Here is a 20,711-nt window from a genome sequence, read left to right as displayed (position 1 = left end):
GACCCATCATTCTAAAGGCCATCTAGACCCATCATTCTAGAAGCCATCTCAGACCCATCATTCTAGAGGCCATCTAGACCCATCATTCTAGAGGCCATCTAGACTCATCATTCTAGAGGCCATCTACACCCTCATTCTAGAGGCCATCTAGACGCCATCATTCTAGAGGCCATCTAGAACCGTCATTCTAGAGGCCGTCTAGACACATCATTCTAGAGGCCATCTTGGCGCATCATTCAAGAGGCCATCTAGACCCATCATTCTAGAGGCCATCTAGACCTAGCATTCTAGAGGCCATCTAGGCCCATCATTCTAGAGGCTATCTAGACCCATCATTCTAGAGGTTATCTAGACCCATCATTCTAGAGGCCATCTAAACCCATCGTTCTAGAGGCCATCTAGACTTATCATTCTAGAGGCCATCTAGACCCATCATTCTAGAGGCCATCTAGACCCATTACTCTAGAGGGCATCTAGATCCATCATTCTAATGGCCATCTAGACCCATCATTCTAGAGGCCATCTAGACTAATCATTCTAGACGCTATCTAGAGCCCATGCTTCTAAAGGCCATCTAGACCCATCATTCTAGAGGCCATCTAGACCCTTCATTCTAGAGGCCATCTAGGCCCATCATTCTAGAGGCCATTTAGACCCATCATTCTAAAGGCCATCTAGACCCATTATTCTAGAGGCCATCTAGACCCATCATTCTAGAGGCCATCTAGACCCTTCATTCTAGAGGCCATCTAGACCCATCACTCTAGAGGCCATTTAGACCCATCATTCTAGAGGCCATCTGGACACATCATTCTCGAGGCTATCTAGACCCATCATTCTAGAGTCCATCTAGACGCATCATTCTAAAGGCCATCTAGACCCATCATTCTAGGAGGCCATCCTAGGACCCATCAATCTAGAGGCCATCTAGGACCCATCATCTATGAGACCATCTAAACCCATCATTCTAGAGGCCATCTAGACCCATCACTCTAGAGGCCATCTAGACCCATCATTCTAGAGGCCATCTAGACCCATCATTCTAAAGGCCATCTAGACCCATCATTCTAGAGGCTATCTAGACTAATCATTCTAGACGCCATCTAGAGCCCATGCTTCTAGAGGCCATCTAGGCCCATCACTCCAGAGGCCCTCTAGACACATCACTCTAGAGGCCATCTAGACCTATCATTCTAGAATCCATCTAGACGCATCTTTCTAGAGACCATCTAGACCCATCATTCTAGAGGCCATCTAGACCCATCATTCTAGAGGCCATCTAGACCCATTACTCTAGAGGGCATCTAGATCCATCATTCTAATGGCCATCTAGACCCATCATTCTAGAGGCCATCTAGACCCATCATTCTAGAGGCCATCTAGACCCATCATTCTAGAGGCCATCTAGACCCATCATTCTAGAGGCCATCTAGACCCATCATTCTAGAGGCCATCTAGACCCATCATTCTAAAGGCCATCTAGACCCATCATTCTAGAGGCCATCTGAAACCTTCACTCTAGAGGCCATCTAGACTCATCACTCTAGAGGCCATCTAGACCCCATCATTCTAGAGGCCATCTACACTCCATCCTTCTAGAGGCCATCTAGACCCCATCCTTCTAGAGGCCATCTAGACCCATCATTCTAGAGGCCATCTAGACCCTTCATTCTAGAGGCCATCTAGATCCCATCCTTCTAGAGGCCATCTAGACCCATCTTTCTAGAGTCTCTCTAGACCCATCATTTTAGAAGCCATCTAGACCCATCATTCTAGAGGCCATCTTAGACCCATCCTTCTAGAGGCCATCTAGACCCCATCCTTCTAGAGGCCATCTAGGGCCCATCCTTCTAGAGGCCATCTAGACCCATCCTTCTAGAGGCCATCTAGACCCATCCTTCTAGAGGCCATCTAGACCCATCATTCTAGAGGCCATCTAGACCCATCATTCTAAAGGCCATCTAGACCCCATCATTCTAGAGTCCATCTAGACCCCATCCATCTAGAGCCCATCTAGACCCATCATTCTAGAGGCCATCTAGACCCATCCTTCTAGAGGCCATCTAGACCCATCCTTCTAAAGGCCATCTAGACCCATCCTTCTAGAGGCCATCTAGACCCATCATTGTAGAGACCATCTAGACCCATCATTCTAGAGGCCATCTAGACCCATCACTCTAGTGCCATCTACACTCCATCCTTCTAGAGGCCATCTAGAGCCTATGCTTCTAGAGGCCATCTAGAGCCCATGCTTCTAGAGGTCATCTAGAGCCCATGCTTCTAGAGTCCTGGGCGTGACCCCAGGAGCCGTTTTCTTCAAGGTCTTACTTGCAGACTCCACACTGTCCGATACAGTCCACTTCAGGTGGTGGCTGGCCCTCCACCCGACGCGATCGGTCGCCTTCCTCACCGATTCCGGACCCGATACCGATATCGGAGTCAGGGGGAGGGCCCCCCCGTCAGGGACTCCCTCAGGAGGCAGCTGTCCCAGGGCAGGCGGCGAGGCAGGAAGAGAGGCAGCCTCCTGCCTCGCAAGATATCGGGGAGACGAGGGCGAGGCAACAGGGGTTCGAAGCCCGGTCGTCGGGTCGCCAGCCACGCCTCCACTGCCTCAGCGCTGTGAGTCTTGCCTCGCTACACTCGTGGACGCCGCTCGTGCCGATGCACGTGCCTCTAGTTCTGAACTGCTCGTTAATCCGCACGTGCGACCTTGTTTAGAGAGCGCCGTTTCCCCTCCCGTAGTGGCAGCGCCATGCTGAGCTGTCTGCTGGCTCACAGTCCACTGGATCATTTCCAGTGGTCGCTTCGCCTCGTAACTCTGAGAATTCAGTGGATTTCGAGTTCCTCTAACATGCCTGTTGTGTTCTGCTCCTTGTGAGCAAGCACTTGTAGCTTGGCTCACACGTGCATCACAGCTGCACGTTATTCTTGACTCACATGTGCATCACAGCTGCACGTAATTCCTGGCTCACACGTGCATCACAGCTGTACGTAATGCTTGGCTCACACGTGCACCACAGCTGCACGTAATGCTTGGCTCACACGTGCATCACAGCTGCACGTTATTCTTGGCTCACACGTGCATCACAGCTGCACGTAATGCCTGGCTCACACGTGCATCACAGCTGCACATTATTCTTGGCTCACACGTGCACCACAGCAGCAAGTGAAGCTTGGCTCATACGTGCACCACAGCAGCAAGTGAAGCTTGGCTCATACGTGCACCACAGCTGCAAGTGAAGCTTGGCTCATACGTGCACCACAGCTGCAAGTGAAGCTTGGCTCATACGTGCACCACAGCTGCAAGTGAAGCTTGGCTCATACGTGCACCACAGCTGCAAGTGAAGCTTGGCTCATACGTGCACCACAGCTGCAAGTGAAGCTTGGCTCATACGTGCACCACAGCTGCAAGTGAAGCTTGGCTCATACGTACACCACAGCTGCAAGTGAAGCTTGGCTCATACGTGCACCACAGCTGCAAGTGAAGCTTGGCTCATACGTGAACCACAGCTGCAAGTGAAGCTTGGACTCATACGTGCACCACAGCTGCAAGTGAAGCTTGGCTCATACGTGCACCACAGCTGCAAGTGAAGCTTGGCTCATACGTGCACCACAGCTGCAAGTGAAGCTTGGCTCATACGTGCACCACAGCTGCAAGTGAAGCTTGACTCATACGTGCACCACAGCTGCAAGTGAAGCTTGGCTCATACATGCACCACAGCTGCAAGTGAAGCTTGGCTCATACGTACACCACAGCTGCCCATCATGCTTGGCTCACACGTGCACCACAGCTGCAAGTGATGCTTGGCTCATACGTGCACCACAGCTGCCCATCATGCTTGGCTCACACGTGCACCACAGCTGCACGTAAGGCTTGGCTCACACGTGTATCACAGCTGCACATTATTCTTGGCTCACACGTGCATCACAGCTGTACGTAATGCTTGGCTCACACGTGCACCACAGCTGCACGTAATTCTTGACTCACATGTGCATCACAGCTGCACGTAATTCTTAACTCACATGTGCATCACAGCTGCACGTAATGCTTGGCTCACATGTGCATCACAGCTGCACGTAATTCTTGACTCACATGTGCACCACACCTGCCCGTCATGCTTGGCTCACACGTGCACCACAGCTGCACGTAATTCTTGACTCACATGTGCATCACAGCTGCACGTAATGCTTGGCTCACACGTGCATCACAGCTGCACGTAATGCTTGGCTCACACGTGCATCACAGCTGCACGTAATTCTTGACTCACATGTGCACCACACCTGCCCGTCATGCTTGGCTCACACTTGCACCACAGCTGCAAGTGATGCTTGGCTCACACGTGCAACACAGCTGCAAATGATGCTTGGCTCACACGTGCAACACAGCTGCACGTAATTCTTGGCTCACACGTGCATCACAGCTGCACGTAATGCTTGGCTCACATGTGCATCACAGCTGGACGTAATGCTTGGCTCACACGTGCACCACAGCTGCAAGTGATGCTTTGCTCACAAGTGCATTACAACTGCACGTGATGCTTGGCTCACACGTGCACCACAGCTGCACGTGATGCTTGGCTCACACGTGCACCGCACCTGCACGTCACGTGGTGTCTGCTGTAGTCTTGACCTCGTGGCCAGTGTCATCAAGACACAGATAAAGTGTATATATATCATAAAGTGAAACAAGCTTGAGAATGATTAAATCAAATAATAATGATAATAATAATGACGATAATGATAATAATAATAATAGAAATGATAATGATAATCATATTAATGTGATAGTAATATTAATAATGATAATAACAGTAATGATAATGATGGTAATAAAACATTAAAGCGAAACTATTGTAACATAATAAACCCACCTCACAACACTTATTTGATTGTTAGTATAACTTATAATGTATTATATATATATATATATATATATATATATATATATATATATATATATATATATATATATATATATATATATATATATATATATATATATATATATATATATATATATATATATATATATATATATATATATATATATATATATATTTATATATATATATATATATATATATATATATATATATATATATATATATATATATATTTATATATATATATATATATATATATATATATATATATATATATATATATATATATATATAAATATATATATATATATATATATATATATATATATATATATATATATATATATATATATATATATATATATATATATATATATATATATATGTATATATATATATATATATATATATATATATATATATATATATATATATATATATATATATATATATATATATATATATATATATATATATATATATATATATATATATATATATATATATATATATATATATATATATATACATATATATATATATATATATATTATCCCTGGGGATAAGGGAGAAAGAATACTTCCCACGCATTCCCCACGTGTCGTAGAAGGCGACTAAAGGGGACGGGAGCGGGGGGCCAGAAACCCTCCCCTCCTTGTATTTTAACTTTCTAAAAGGGGAAACAGGGAAACAGACGAAGGGGTCACGAAGGTTCAGACTGGGGTGCTTAAATGTGTGTGGATGTAACCAAGATGAGAAAAAAGGAGAGATAGGCAGTATGTTTGAGGAAAGGAACCTGGATGTTTTGGCTCTGAGTGAAACGAAGCTCAAGGGTAAAGGGGAAGAGTGGTTTGGGAATGTCTGGGGAGTAAAGTCAGGGGTTGGTGAGCGGACAAGAACAAGGGAAAGAGTAGCACTACTCCTGAAACAGGAGTGGTGGGAGTATGTGATAGAGTGTAAGAAAGTAAACTCTTGATTGATATGGGTAAAACTGAAAGTGGATGGAGAGAGATGGGTGATTATTGCTGTATATGCACCTGGGCATGAGAAGAAAGATCATGAGAGGCAAGTGTTTTGGGAGCAGCTGAGTGAGTGTGTTTGCAGCTTTGATGCACGAGACCGGGTTATAGTGATGGGTGATTTGAATGCAAAGGTGAGTAATGTGGCAGTTGAGGGTATAATTGATATACATGGGGTGTTCAGGTGTTGTAAATGGAAATGGTGAGGAGCTTGTGGATCTGTGTGCTAAAAAAGGACTGGTGATTGGGAATACCTGGTTCAAAATGAGAGATATACATAAGTATACGTATGTAAGTAGGAGAGATGGTCAAAGGGCATTATTGGATTATGTGTTAATTGATAGGCGCGCGAAAGAGAGACTTTTGGATATGAATGTGCTGAGAGGTGCAACTGGAGGGATGTCTGATCATTATCTTGTGAAGGCGAAGGTGAAGATTTGTAGAGGTTTTCAGAAAAGAAGAGAGAATGTTGGGGTTAAGAGAGTGGTGAGAGTAAGTGAGCTTGGGAAGGAGACTTGTGTGAGGAAGTACCAGGAGAGACTGAATACAGAATGGCAAAATGTAAGAGCAAATGACGTAAGGGAAGTGGGGGAGGAATGGGATGTATATAGATAGCAGTGATGGCTTGCGCAAAAGATGCTTGTGGCATGAGAAAGGTGGGAGGTGGACAGATTAGAAAGGGTAGCGAATGGTGGGATGAAGAAGTGAGATTGTTAGTGAAAGAGAAGAGAGAGGCATTTGAACTATTCTTGCAGGGAAGTAGTGCAAATGACTGGGAGATGTATAAAAGGAAGAGGCAGGAGGTCAAGAGAAAGGTGCAAGAGGTGAAAAAGAGGGCAAATGAGAATTGGTGAGAGAGTATCATTGGATTTTAAGGAGAATAAAAAGATGTTCTAGATGGAGTGCGTAAAGATAAAAATGCGTAAGACATAAAGTGCGTAAGACAAACAGAACAAATGAGAACATCGGTGAAAGGAGCAAATGGGGAGGTAATAACAAGTAGCGGTGATGTGAGGAGATGAAGTGGGTATTTGAAGGTTAGTTGAATGTGATCGATGACAGAGTGGGAGATATAGGGTGTTTTGGTCGAGGTGGTGTGCGAAGTGAGATGGGCAGGGAGAATGGTTTGATAAACAGAGAAGAGGTAATGAAAGCTTTGCGGAAGATGAAAGCCGGCAAGGCGGCAGGTTTGGATGGCATTGCAGTGGAATTTATTGAATATAGGGGTGACTGTATTGTCGATTGGTTGGTGAGGATATTTAATGTATGTATGACTCATGGTGAGGTGCCTGAGGATTGGCGGAATGCGTGCATAGTGCCATTGTACAAAGGCAAAGGGGATAAAGGTGAGTGTTCATTTTACAGAGGTATTGATTAAGAGGGTGAAGGCATGTACAAAGCATCAGATTGGGGATGAGCAGAGTGGTTTCAGAAGTGGTAGAGGATGTGTGGATCAGGTGTTTGCTTTGAGGAATGTATGTGAGAAATACTTAGAAAAACAAATGGATTTGTATATAGCATTTATGGATCTGGAGAAGGCATATGATAGAGTTGATAGAGATGCTCTGTGGAAGGTATTAGGAACATATGGTGTAGGAGGTAAGTTGCTAGAAGCAGTGAGACGTTTTTACCAAGGATGTAAGGCATGTGTACGAGTAGGGAAAGAGGAAAGTGATTGGTTCCCAATGAATATCAGTGCGTGATGTCTCCTTGGTTTAATTTGTTTATGGATGGGGTGGTTAGAGAAGTGAATGCAAGAGTTTTGGAGAGAGGGGCAAGTATGCAGTCTGTTGTGGATGAGGGGGCTTGGGAAGGGTGTCAGTTATTGTTCGCTGATGATACAGCGCTAGTTGCTGATTCGGGTGAGAAACTGTTTGAATTTTTGGCCGAGTTTGGTAAAGTCTGTGAAAGAAGGAAACTGAGAGCAAATGTGAATAAGAGCAAGGTTATTAGGTACAGTAGGGTTGAGGGCCAAGTCAATTGGGAGGTAAGTTTGAATGGAGGAAAACTGGAGGAAGTGAAGTGTTTTAGATATCTGGGAGTGGATTTGGCAGCAGATGGAACCATGAAAGCGAAAGTGAGTCACAGGGTGGGGGAGGAGGCGAAACTTCTGGGAGCGTTGAAGAATGTGTGGAAGTCGAGAACATTATCTCGGAAAGCAAAAATGGGTATGTTTGAAGGAATAGTGGTTCCAACAATGTTGTATGGTTGCAAGGCGTGGGCTATGGATAGAGTTGTGCGGAGGAGTGTGGATGTGCTGGAAATGAGATGTTTGAGGACAATGTGTGGTGTGAGGTGGTTTGATCGAATAAGTAACGTAAGGGTAAGAGAGATGTGTGGAAATAAAAAGAGTGTGGTTGAGAGAGCAGAAGAGGGTGTTTTGAAATGGTTTGGTTACTTGGAGAGAATGAGTGAGGAAAGATTGACAAAGAGGATATATGTGTCAGAGGTGGAGAGAACGAGGAGAAGTGGGAGACTTAATTGGAGGTGGAATGATGGAGTGAAAAAAGATTTTCAGTGATCGGGGCCTGAACATACAGAAGGGTGAAAAGCGCGCAAGGAATAGAGTGAATTGAAACGATGTGGTATCCCGTGGTCGACGCGCTGTCAATGGATTGAACCAGGGCATGTGAAGCGTCTGGGGTAAACCATGGAAAGTTTTATGGGGCCTGGATGTGGAAAGGGAGCTGTGGTTTCGGACATTACACATGGCAGCTAGAGAGTGAGTGTGAACGAATGTGACCTTCGTTGTCTTTTCCTAGGACTACCCCGCTCGCGCGCGCGGGGGATGAGGGTACCTTTTCATGTGCGGCGGGGTGGTGACGGGAATAGATGAAGGCAGCAAGTATGAATATGTACATGTGTACATGTATATGTTTATGTCTGTGTAGGTATACGTTTAAATGTAGAGGTATGTATATGTGTTTGTGTGGACGTGTATGTATATACATGTGTATGTGGGTGGGTTGGGCCATTCTTTCCTCTCTTTCCTTGCGCTACCTCGCTAACGCGGGAGACAGCGACTATGTATACTAGATTATATATTCATCATACTGAGGTAGCTGCGTTTCTCACAGGGGCAGGCAGGAGGTGAAGGATTGCACGGACCTCATGAGGGAAGGAGTGACTGAGAACACTGTCTTCCACTTCAGCCCCGGGACCCCCTCCAACCTGCACCAGGGGATGGACTTCTACACCAGGTATTACCTTGTATCCTTCATTCATAACCAGGTATTACCTTCTATCCTTCATTCATAACCAGGTATTACCTTCTATCCTTCATTCATAACCAGGTATTACCTTCTATCCTTCATTCATAACCAGGTATTACCTTCTATCCTTCATTCATAACCAGGTATTACCTTCTATCATCCATTCATAACCAGGTATTACCTTCTATCCTTCATTCATAACTAGGTATTACCTTCTATCATTCATTCATAACTATTACCTTCTATCATTCACTCATAACCAGGTATTACCTTCTATCCTTCATTCATAACCAGGTATTACCTTCTATCATTCATTCATAACCAGGTATTATCTGGTCCTGCACAGGTAACTGTGACCTGGAGACTCACTACCTAATTCTTCACAGGTACTGTGACCTGGAAACTCGTAACTATCTCGCCCTGTACAGGTAGCTCTGACCTGGAGGCTCACTACCTGGAACCGCACAAGTACTGTAACCTGGAGACCCACTATCTAGTCCTGCACAGGTAACTGTGACCTGGAGACTCCCTACCTGGTCTTGTAGAGGTCCTGTTACCTGGAGACTCACAACTTAATCCTGCACAAGTACCATGACCTGGAGACTCACAACTTGGCCCTGTACAGGTACTCTGACCAGGAGACTCACTTCTTAGTCCTGTATAGGTGATGTGACCTGAAGACTCACTACCTGGTCCTGCACAGGTACTGTGACCTGGAGACTCACAACGTAGTCCTGTACAGGCACAGTGACCTGGAGACTCACTACTTGGTCCTGTACAGGTTATGTGAACTGAAGACTCACCACCTGGCCCTGTAGAGGTAACAGTGACCTGAACACTCACTACCTAGCCCTGTACAGGTGATATGACCTGTAGACTCACTACCTGGTCCTGCACAGGTACTGTGACCTGGACACTCTCTTCCTGGTCCTGTACCGGTTACTATGACCTGGTCACTCACTACCTGGCCTTGTACAGGTTGATGTGACCTGGAGATTCACTGCCTGATCCTGCACAGGTACTGTGACCTGGAGACTTACAGCTTGGTCATGAACAAGTACTGTGACCTGGAGACTCACAACTTGGTCATGTACAGGAATTGTGACCTGGAGACTCACTACCTGTTCCTGTACAGATAGTGTGACCTGGACACTTACAACTTGGTCTTGTACTGGTAACTGTGACCTAGAGACTCATTACCTGGTTCTGTACATGTAACTGTGACCTGGTGACTCACTACCTGGTCCTGCACAGGTATTGTGACCTGGAGCTCACTGCCTGATTCTGAACAGGAACTGTGACCTGGAGCCTCGCTACCTAGTCCTGTTCAGGTAACTATGACTTGGAAACTCGCCACCTGGTTTTGCACAGGTGCTCTGACCTGGAGACTCATAACTTGGTCCTGTACAGGTAACTGTGACCTGGAGAATCACTACTTGGTCCTGTACAGGCAACTGTGACCTGGGGACTCACTATCTTGTCCTGTACAGGTAACTGTGACCTGAATACTCACCATTTGGTCTTGCACAGGTATTGCGACATGGAGACTTGCAATTCGGTCCTGTACAGGTACTATGACCTGGAGACTCAGTACTTGGTTCTATAAAGTTACTGTGACCTGGAGACTTATAACCTGGTCCTGTACAAGCCCTGTGACCCCGAAGACTCACAATTTAATCCTGCAAGGTACTGTGACCTGGAGACTCACAACTTGGTCCTGTACAGGTACTATGACCTGGAGACTCACAATCTGGTCCTGCACAGTTTTACTGACCAGAAGATTCACTCTCTAGTCCTATACAGATACTGTGACCTGGAGACTCATAACTTAATCCTGCACAGGTTCTGTGACCTGGAGACTCACAACTTGGTCCTGTACAGGTATTATGATCTGGAGACTCACAACTTGGTCCGGCACAGATACTGTGACCTGGAGACTCACAACTTGGTCCCGTACAGGTACTATGACCTGGAGACTCACTATCTGGTTCTGTAAAGGTACTGTGAGCTGGAGACTCACAACTTAATCCTGCACAGGTACTGTGACCTGGAGACTCACAACTTAATCCTGCACAGGTACTGTGACCTGGAGACTCAAAACTTAATACTGCACAGGTACTGTGATCTGGAGACTCACAACTTGGTCCTGTACAAGTACTGTGACCTGGAGACTCACAACTGGTCATGTACAGGTACTATGACCTGGAGACTCACTATCTGGTCCTGCACCGGTTTTCTGACCTGGAGATTAACTCTCTGGTCCTGTACAAGTACTGTGACCTGAAGGCTCGTAACTTGGTCCCGTACAGGTACTATGACGTGGAGACTTTATCAGGTCCTGTACAGGTACTGTGACCTGGAGACTCGTAACTTAATACTGCACAGGTACTGGAGACTCACAACTTGGTCCTGTACAGGTATTGTGACCTGGAGACTCACTATCTGGTCCTGCACAGGTAACTATGACCTGGAGACTCACTATCTGGTCCTGCACAGGTAACTATGACCTGGAGACTCACTACCTGGTCCTGCACAGGTAACTATGACCCGGAGACTCACTATCTGGTCCTGCACAGGTAACTATGACCTGGAGACTCACTATCTGGTCCTGCACAGGTAACTATGACCTGGAGACTCACTATCCGGTCCTGCACGCGTAACTATGACCTGGAGACTCACTATCTGGTCCTGCACAGGTACTGTGACCTGGAGACTCACTATCTGGTCCTGCACAGGTACTGTGACCTGGAGACTCACTATCTGGTCCTGCACAGGTAACTATGACCTGAAGACTCACTATCTGGTCCTGCACAGGTAACTATGACCTGGAGACTCACTATCCGGTCCTGCACGCGTAACTATGACCTGGAGACTCACTATCTGGTCCTGCACAGGTACTGTGACCTGGAGACTCACTATCTGGTCCTGCACAGGTAACTATGACCTGAAGACTCACTATCTGGTCCTGCACAGGTACTGTGACCTGGAGACGTCGAGCGGAGGGTGGACGCTGGTCCAGAGGCGTGGCATGTTCGGTCCACCGTACCTGAACTTCACCTTGGACTGGGAGAGCTACAAGCGAGGCTTCGGTGACATCGCGCGGGAGTTCTGGTGGGGCAACGAAAACATGTACAGGTAAACCTCCACCACGACACTCACACACACGCCCGCACGCACGCACGCACGCACGCACGCACGCCCACACACGCACGCACGCACGCACGCACGCACGCACGCCCACACTCACGCACGCCTCTTGTGGTCAGGTGTTGTGAGTTGTACTGTGGATATGTGTGTGTGTGTGTGTGTGTGTGTGTGTGTGTGTGTGTGTGTGTGTGTGTGTGTGTGTGTGTGTGTGTTGTTATAACTTTATTATCTCGTACAAGAAATGCTTCATATTATCTCACTCCAATGTCGAAACCAAGATATATTATCTCTAATGTCTCAACCAAGAGATGTTTTATCTATATATCTATCAATCTATCTATCTATCTATCTATCTATCTACTCTATCTACTCTATCTATCTATCTCATTATCTATCTTGTCTCTGCAGACTGATACAAGAGCAAGAGGTCATGATACGCTTCGATCTCTGGGACTTCGAAGGCAACTACGCCTACGCTGAATACCTGAGTTTCAGGTGAGTATTGCTTACACCACCCACTGACACACCTGACATGTACTATCACCACCACCCACTGACACACCTGACATGTACTATCACCACCACCCACTGACACACCTAACATGTACTATCACCACCACCCACTGCCACACCTGACAAGTACTATCACCACCACCCACTGACACACCTGACATGTACTATCACCACCACCCACTGACACACCTGACATGTTCTATCACAACCACCCACTGACACACCTGACATATACTATCACCACCACCCACTGCCACACCTGACATGTACTATCACCACCACCCACTGACACACCTGACATGTACTATCACCACCACCCACTGACACACCTGACATGTACTATCACCACCACCCACTGACACACCTGACATGTACTATCACTACCACCCACTGACACACCTGACATGTACTATCACCACCACCCACAGACACACCTGACATGTACTATCACCAACACCCACTGCCACACCTGACATGTACTATCACCACCACCCACTGATACACCTGACATGTACTATCACCAACACCCACTGACACACCTGACCTGTACTATCACCACCACCCACTGACACACCTGACATGTTCTATCACCACCACCCACTGACACACCTGACATGTACTATCACCACCACCCACTGACACACCTGACATGTACTATCACCACCACCCACTGCCACACCTGACATGTACTATCACCAACACCCACTGACACACCTGACATGTACTATCACCACCACCCACTGCCACACCTGACATGTAGTATCACCACCACCCACTGACACACCTGACATGTACTATCACCACCACCCACTGCCACATCTGGCATGTACTTCCACCACCACCCACTGACACACCTGACATGTACTATCACTACCATCCACTGCCACACCTGACATGTCATACCGCCACCCACTGACAACTGACATGTCCTGCCACCACCACCCACTGACACATCAAACATGTCCTACCATCAACACCCACTGACACATCCCACACGTCCCCCCACCACCCACTACCACACCTCACACGTCCCCCACACCACCCACTACCACACCTCACACGTCCCCACACCACACACTACCACACCTCACATGTCCCCCCACACCACCCACTACCACACCTCACACGTCCACCCACCACCCACAACTACATCTCACACGTCCCCCACACCACCCACTACCACATCTCACACGTCCCCCACCACCCACTACCACACCTCACACGTCCCCACACCACCCACTACCACACCTCACACGTCCCCCCACACCGCCCACTACCACACCTCACACGTCCCCACACCACCCACTACCACACCTCACACGTCCCCCCACACCGCCCACTACCACACCTCACACGTCCCCCCACCACCCACTACCACACCTCACACGTCCCCACACCACCCACTACCACATCTCACACGTCCCCCCACACCACCCACTACCACACGTCCCACACCACCCACTGACCCAGGACCCATTTTGCCCACAGTATCGGTGGGGAGGATGAATTCTACCGGCTGAAGGTATTCGGTTACCGGGGCAACGCCTCCGACAGCTTCTCCGCCCACAATGGTTATCTCTTCTCCACCTACGACGTGGACAATGACGAGGCCCCGGAGTGCTGCCCCTGCGCCCCTGCCTACGGTGGTGGCTGGTGGTTCTACAGGTGGGTCCTGACACCATCTACTGCATCCCAGTGGCTACTGACACCATCTACTGCATCCACAGTGGCTCCTGACACCATCTACTGCATCCCCAGCGGCTACTGACACCCTGACACCATCTACTGCATCCCCAGTGGCTACTGACACCCTCTACTGCTTCCCCAGTGGCTACTGACACCATCTACTGCATCCCCAGTGGCTACTGACACCCTCTACTGCTTCCCCAGTGGCTACTGACACCATCTACTGCTTCCCCAGTGGCTACTGACACCATCTACTGCTTCCCCAGTGGGTCCTGACACACTCTACTGCTTCCCCAGTGGCTACTGACACCCTCTACTGCTTCCCCAGTGGCTACTGACACCCTCTACTGCTTCCCCAGTGGGTACTGACACCATCTACTGCATCCCCAGTGGTTACTGACACCCTCTACTGCTTCCCCAGTGGCTACTGACACCCTCTACTGCTTCCCCAGTGGCTACTGACACCATCTACTGCTTCCCCAGTGGCTACTGACACCATCTACTGCTTCCCCAGTGGCTACTGACACCATCTACTGCTTCCCCAGTGGCTACTGACACCATCTACTGCTTCCCCAGTGGCTACTGACACCATCTACTGCTTCCCCAGTGGGTCCTGTCACCATCCACTGCTTCCCCAGTGGCTACTGACACCATCCACTGCATCCCTAGTGGCTGCTGACACCCTCTACTGCTTCCCCAGTGGCTACTGACACCCTCTACCGCTTCCCCAGTGGCTCCTGACACCGTCTGCTGCTTCCCCAGTGGTCCTGACACCCTCTACTGCATCCCAATGGCTCCTGACACCATCCATTGCTTCCCCAGTGGCTACTGACACCATCTACTGCATCCCCAGTGGCTACTGACACCATCTACTGCATCTCCAGCGGCTCCTGACACCATCCACTGCTTCCCCAGCGGTCCTGACACCCTCTACTGCATCCCCATTGGCTACTGACACCATCCACTGCTTCCCCAGCGGTCCTGACACCCTCTACTGCATCCCTAGTCGCTACTGACACCATCTACTGCATCCCCAGTGGCTACTGACACCATCTACTGCATCCCCAGTGGCTACTGACACCATCTACTGCTTCACCTGTGGCTCCTGACACCATCCTGCATCTCCAGAGGCTACTGACACCATCTACTGCTTCCCCAGTGGCTACTGATACCATCCACTGCTTCCCCAGTGGCTCCTGACACCATCTGCTACTTCTCCAGTGGCTCCTCACAGTCCCTGCCGCATCTCCAGTGGAGTGGAATTATCACAGTGGTGTTGGCTGTCAGGGAGGAGTGTTTCTGGGGCCACTGGTTTATTAAAGTCAAACTGGCGAAGGTTGTCATGTACCTGGGTCTCTCTCTCTCCATACCCACAACCCTCCATACCCACAACCTTCCATACCTACAACCCTCCATACCCACAACCCTCCATACCCACAACCCTCCATACCCACAACCCTCCATACCCACAAACCTTCATACCCACAACCCTCCATACCCCACAACCCTCCATACCCACAACCCTCCATACCCACAAACCTTCATACCCACAACCCTCCATACCCACAACCCTCCATACCCACAACCCTCCATACCCACAAACCTTCATACCCACAACCCTCCATACCCACAACCCTCCATACCCACAACCTTCCATACCCACAACCCTCCATACCCACAACCCTCCATACCCACAACCCTCCATACCCACAAACCTTCATACCCACAACCCTCCATACCCACAACCCTCCATACCCACAACCCTCCATACCCACAAACCTTCATACCCACAACCCTCCATACCCACAACCCTCCATACCCACAACCTTCCATACCCACAACCCTCCATACCCACAACCCTCCATACCCACAACCCTCCATACCCACAACCCTCCATACCCACAACCTTCCATACCCACAACCTTCCATACCCACAACCTTCCATACCCACAACCCTCCATACCCACAACCCTCCATACCCACAACCTTCCATACCCACAACCCTCCATACCCACAACCCTCCATACCCACAACCCTCCATACCCACAACCCTCCATACCCACAACCTTCCATACCCACAACCCTCCATACCCACAACCCTCCATACCCACAACCCTCCATACCCACAACCCTCCATACCCACAACCTTCCATACCCACAACCCTCCATACCCACAACCCTCCATACCCACAACCCTCCATACCCACAACCCTCCATACCCACAACCTTCCATACCCACAACCCTCCATACCCACAACCCTCCATACCACAACCTCCATACCCACAACCCTCCATACCCACAACCCTCCATACCCACAACCCTCCATACCCACAACCCTCCATACCCACAACCCTCCATACCTACAACCCTCCATACCCACAACCCTCCATACCCACAACCCTCCATACCCACAACCCTCCATACCCACAACCCTCCATACCTACAACCCTCCATACCCACAACCCTCCATACCCACAACCCTCCATACCCACAACCCTCCATACCCACAACCCTCCATACCTACAACCCTCCATACCCACAACCCTCCATACCCACAACCCTCCATACCTACAACCCTCCATACCCACAACCCTCCATACCACAACCCTCCATACCCACAACCCTCCATACCCACAACCCTCCATACCTACAACCCTCCATACCCACAACCCTCCATACCCACAACCCTCCATACCTACAACCCTCCATACCCACAACCCTCCATACCTACAACCCTCCATACCCACAACCCTCCATACCCACAACCCTCCATACCTACAACCCTCCATACCCACAACCTCCATACCCACAACCTTCCATACCTACAACCCTCCATACCCACAACCCTTCATACCCACAACCTTCCATACCCACAACCCTCCATACCTACAACCCTCCATACCCACAACCCTCCATACCCACTACCCTCCATACCCACAACCCTCCATACCCTACAACCCTCATACCACAACCCTCCATACCCACAACCCTCCATACCCACAACCTCCATACCCACAACCCTCCATACCTACAACCTTCCATACCCACAACCCTCCATACCACAACCTCCATAGCCCACAACCCTCCATACCTACAACCCTCCATACCCACAACCCTCCATACCCACAACCTCCATACCCACAACCCTCCATACCCACAACCCTTCCATACCCACAAACCCTCCATACCTACAACCCTCCATACCCACAACCCTCCATACCCACAGACCTTCCATACCCACAACCCTCCATACCCTACAACCCTCCATACCCACAACCTCCATACCCACAAACCTTCATACCCTACAACCCTCCATACCCACAACCCTTCCATACCCACAACCTTCCATACCCACAACCCTCCATATCCACAACCCTCCATACCCACAACCCTCCATACCCACAAACCTTCATACCTACAACCCTCCATTCCCACAACCTTTCATGCCCACAACCTTCCATACCCACAACCCTCCATACTCATAACGCTCAATACCTACAGCCCTCCATACCCACTACCCTCCATACCTACAACCCTCAATACCAACAACCCTCCATACACACAACCCTACATACCCATAACCCTCCATACCCACAACCCTCACTACCAACAACCCTCCATACCCACAACCTTCCATACCCACAACCCTCCATACCCACAACCCTCACTACCAACAACCCTCCATACCCACAACCTTCCATACCCACAACCCTCCATACCCATAACCCTATATACCCACAACCTTCCTTACCCACAACCTTCCATACCCACAACCCTCCATACCCACAACCTTCCTTACCCACAACCTTCCATACCCACAACCCTCCATACCCACAACCTTCACTACCAACAACCCTCCATACCCACAACCTTCCATAAAAACAACCTTCCATACCCACAACCCTTCATTCTCACAATCCTCTATACCCACAACCCTACATAACCACAACCCTCCATACCCGCAACCTTCCATACCGACAAACCTTCATACCCACAACCCTCAGTACCCATAACTTTCCATAACAAACCCTCCATACCCACAACCTTCCATACCCACAACCCTTCATACCAAAAACCCTCCATACCCACAACCCTACATACCCAAAACCCTCCATACCCCAACCTTCCCTACCCACAACCTTCCATACCAACAACCCTCCAATACCACAACCTCCATACCACAACCTTCCATATCCACAACCCTCTACACCTACAACCCTACATACCCACAAACCTCCATACCCACAAACCTTTATATCCACAACCTTCCATTACCATAATCCTCCTTACCCACAACCTTCCATTACCATAATCCTCCTTACCCACAACCTTCCATACCCACAACCTTCCACACCCAAAACCCTCCATACCCAAAACCCTCCATTCCCACAATCTTCCATACCCACAACCCTTAATTCCCACAACCCTTCATACCCACAACCCTCTATACCCACAATTTTCCATACCCACAACACTCCACTCCTACAACCCTCCATACCCACAACCCTCCTTTCCCACAATCCTCCATACCTAAAACCTTCTATATCTAAAACCCTCCATATCCAAAACCCTCCATTCCCACAATCCTCCTACCCACAACCTTCCATACCCAAAAACCTTCATACCTACAACCCTCCATACCCACAACCCTCCATACCCACAACCTTCCATGCCCACAACCCTCCAAACCTACAACCCTCCATACCACAACCTTTCATACCCACAACCCTCCATACCCACAACCCTCCATACCCACAACCCTTCATACCCACAACCCTCCATACCCGCAACCCTTCATACTCACAACCCTCAATACCCACAACCCTACCCAACCACAACTTTCCATACCCACAACCCTACATACCCACAACCTTCCATGCCCACAACCCTCCAAACCTACAACCCTCCATACCCACAACCTTCCATACCCACAACCTTCCATATCCACAACCCTCCATACCCACAACCCTCCATACCCACAACCTTCCATACCCACAAACCTTCATACCTACAACCCTCCATACCCACAACCTTCTATACCCACGACCTTCCATATCCACAACCCTCCATACCCACAACCCTCCATACCCACAACCTTCCATACCCACAAACCTTCATACCTACAACCCTCCATACCCACAACCTTTCATGCCCACAACCTTCCATACCCACAACCTTCCATATCCACAACCCTCCATACCCACAACCCTCCATACCCACAAACCTTCATACCTACAACCCTCCATTCCCACAACCTTTCATGCCCACAACCTTCCATACCCACAACCCTCCATACTCATAACGCTCAATACCTACAGCCCTCCATACCCACTACCCTCCATACCTACAACCCTCAATACCAACAACCCTCCATACACACAACCCTACATACCCATAACCCTCCATACCCACAACCCTCACTACCAACAACCCTCCATACCCACAACCTTCCATACCCACAACCCTCCATACCCACAACCCTCACTACCAACAACCCTCCATACCCACAACCTTCCATACCCACAACCCTCCATACCCATAACCCTATATACCCACAACCTTCCTTACCCACAACCTTCCATACCCACAACCCTCCATACCCACAACCTTCCTTACCCACAACCTTCCATACCCACAACCCTCCATACCCACAACCTTCACTACCAACAACCCTCCATACCCACAACCTTCCATAAAAACAACCTTCCATACCCACAACCCTTCATTCTCACAATCCTCTATACCCACAACCCTACATAACCACAACCCTCCATACCCGCAACCTTCCATACCGACAAACCTTCATACCCACAACCCTCAGTACCCATAACTTTCCATAACAAACCCTCCATACCCACAACCTTCCATACCCACAACCCTTCATACCAAAAACCCTCCATACCCACAACCCTACATACCCAAAACCCTCCATACCCCAACCTTCCCTACCCACAACCTTCCATACCAACAACCCTCCAATACCACAACCTCCATACCCACAACCTTCCATATCCACAACCCTCTACACCTACAACCCTACATACCCACAAACCTCCATACCCACAAACCTTTATATCCACAACCTTCCATTACCATAATCCTCCTTACCCACAACCTTCCATTACCATAATCCTCCTTACCCACAACCTTCCATACCCACAACCTTCCACACCCAAAACCCTCCATACCCAAAACCCTCCATTCCCACAATCTTCCATACCCACAACCCTTAATTCCCACAACCCTTCAT

At 48.7% G+C, this 20,711-nt stretch overlaps 1 protein-coding gene across 1 annotated transcript in view; it reads left to right on the top strand.

Moving 5' to 3' along the window:
* Positions 1–20,711, top strand: part of LOC139764926 (uncharacterized) — a 90,309-nt gene that overhangs the window by 55,901 nt on the left and 13,697 nt on the right. Inside the window, exons 9-13 of the mRNA XM_071692005.1 lie at positions 2,356–2,619; positions 8,980–9,102; positions 12,088–12,249; positions 12,670–12,756; positions 14,263–14,439. Of these exons, the coding sequence (XP_071548106.1) occupies positions 2,356–2,619; positions 8,980–9,102; positions 12,088–12,249; positions 12,670–12,756; positions 14,263–14,439 (813 nt within the window). The remainder of the gene's footprint in view (positions 1–2,355; positions 2,620–8,979; positions 9,103–12,087; positions 12,250–12,669; positions 12,757–14,262; positions 14,440–20,711) is intronic.

Source organism: Panulirus ornatus, chromosome 51, assembly GCF_036320965.1.
Source record: "Panulirus ornatus isolate Po-2019 chromosome 51, ASM3632096v1, whole genome shotgun sequence".
NCBI lineage: Eukaryota > Metazoa > Arthropoda > Malacostraca > Decapoda > Palinuridae > Panulirus > Panulirus ornatus.
The sequence above is the reverse complement of the archived record's forward strand: the minus strand, read 5'-3'. Positions and strand labels throughout refer to the sequence as shown.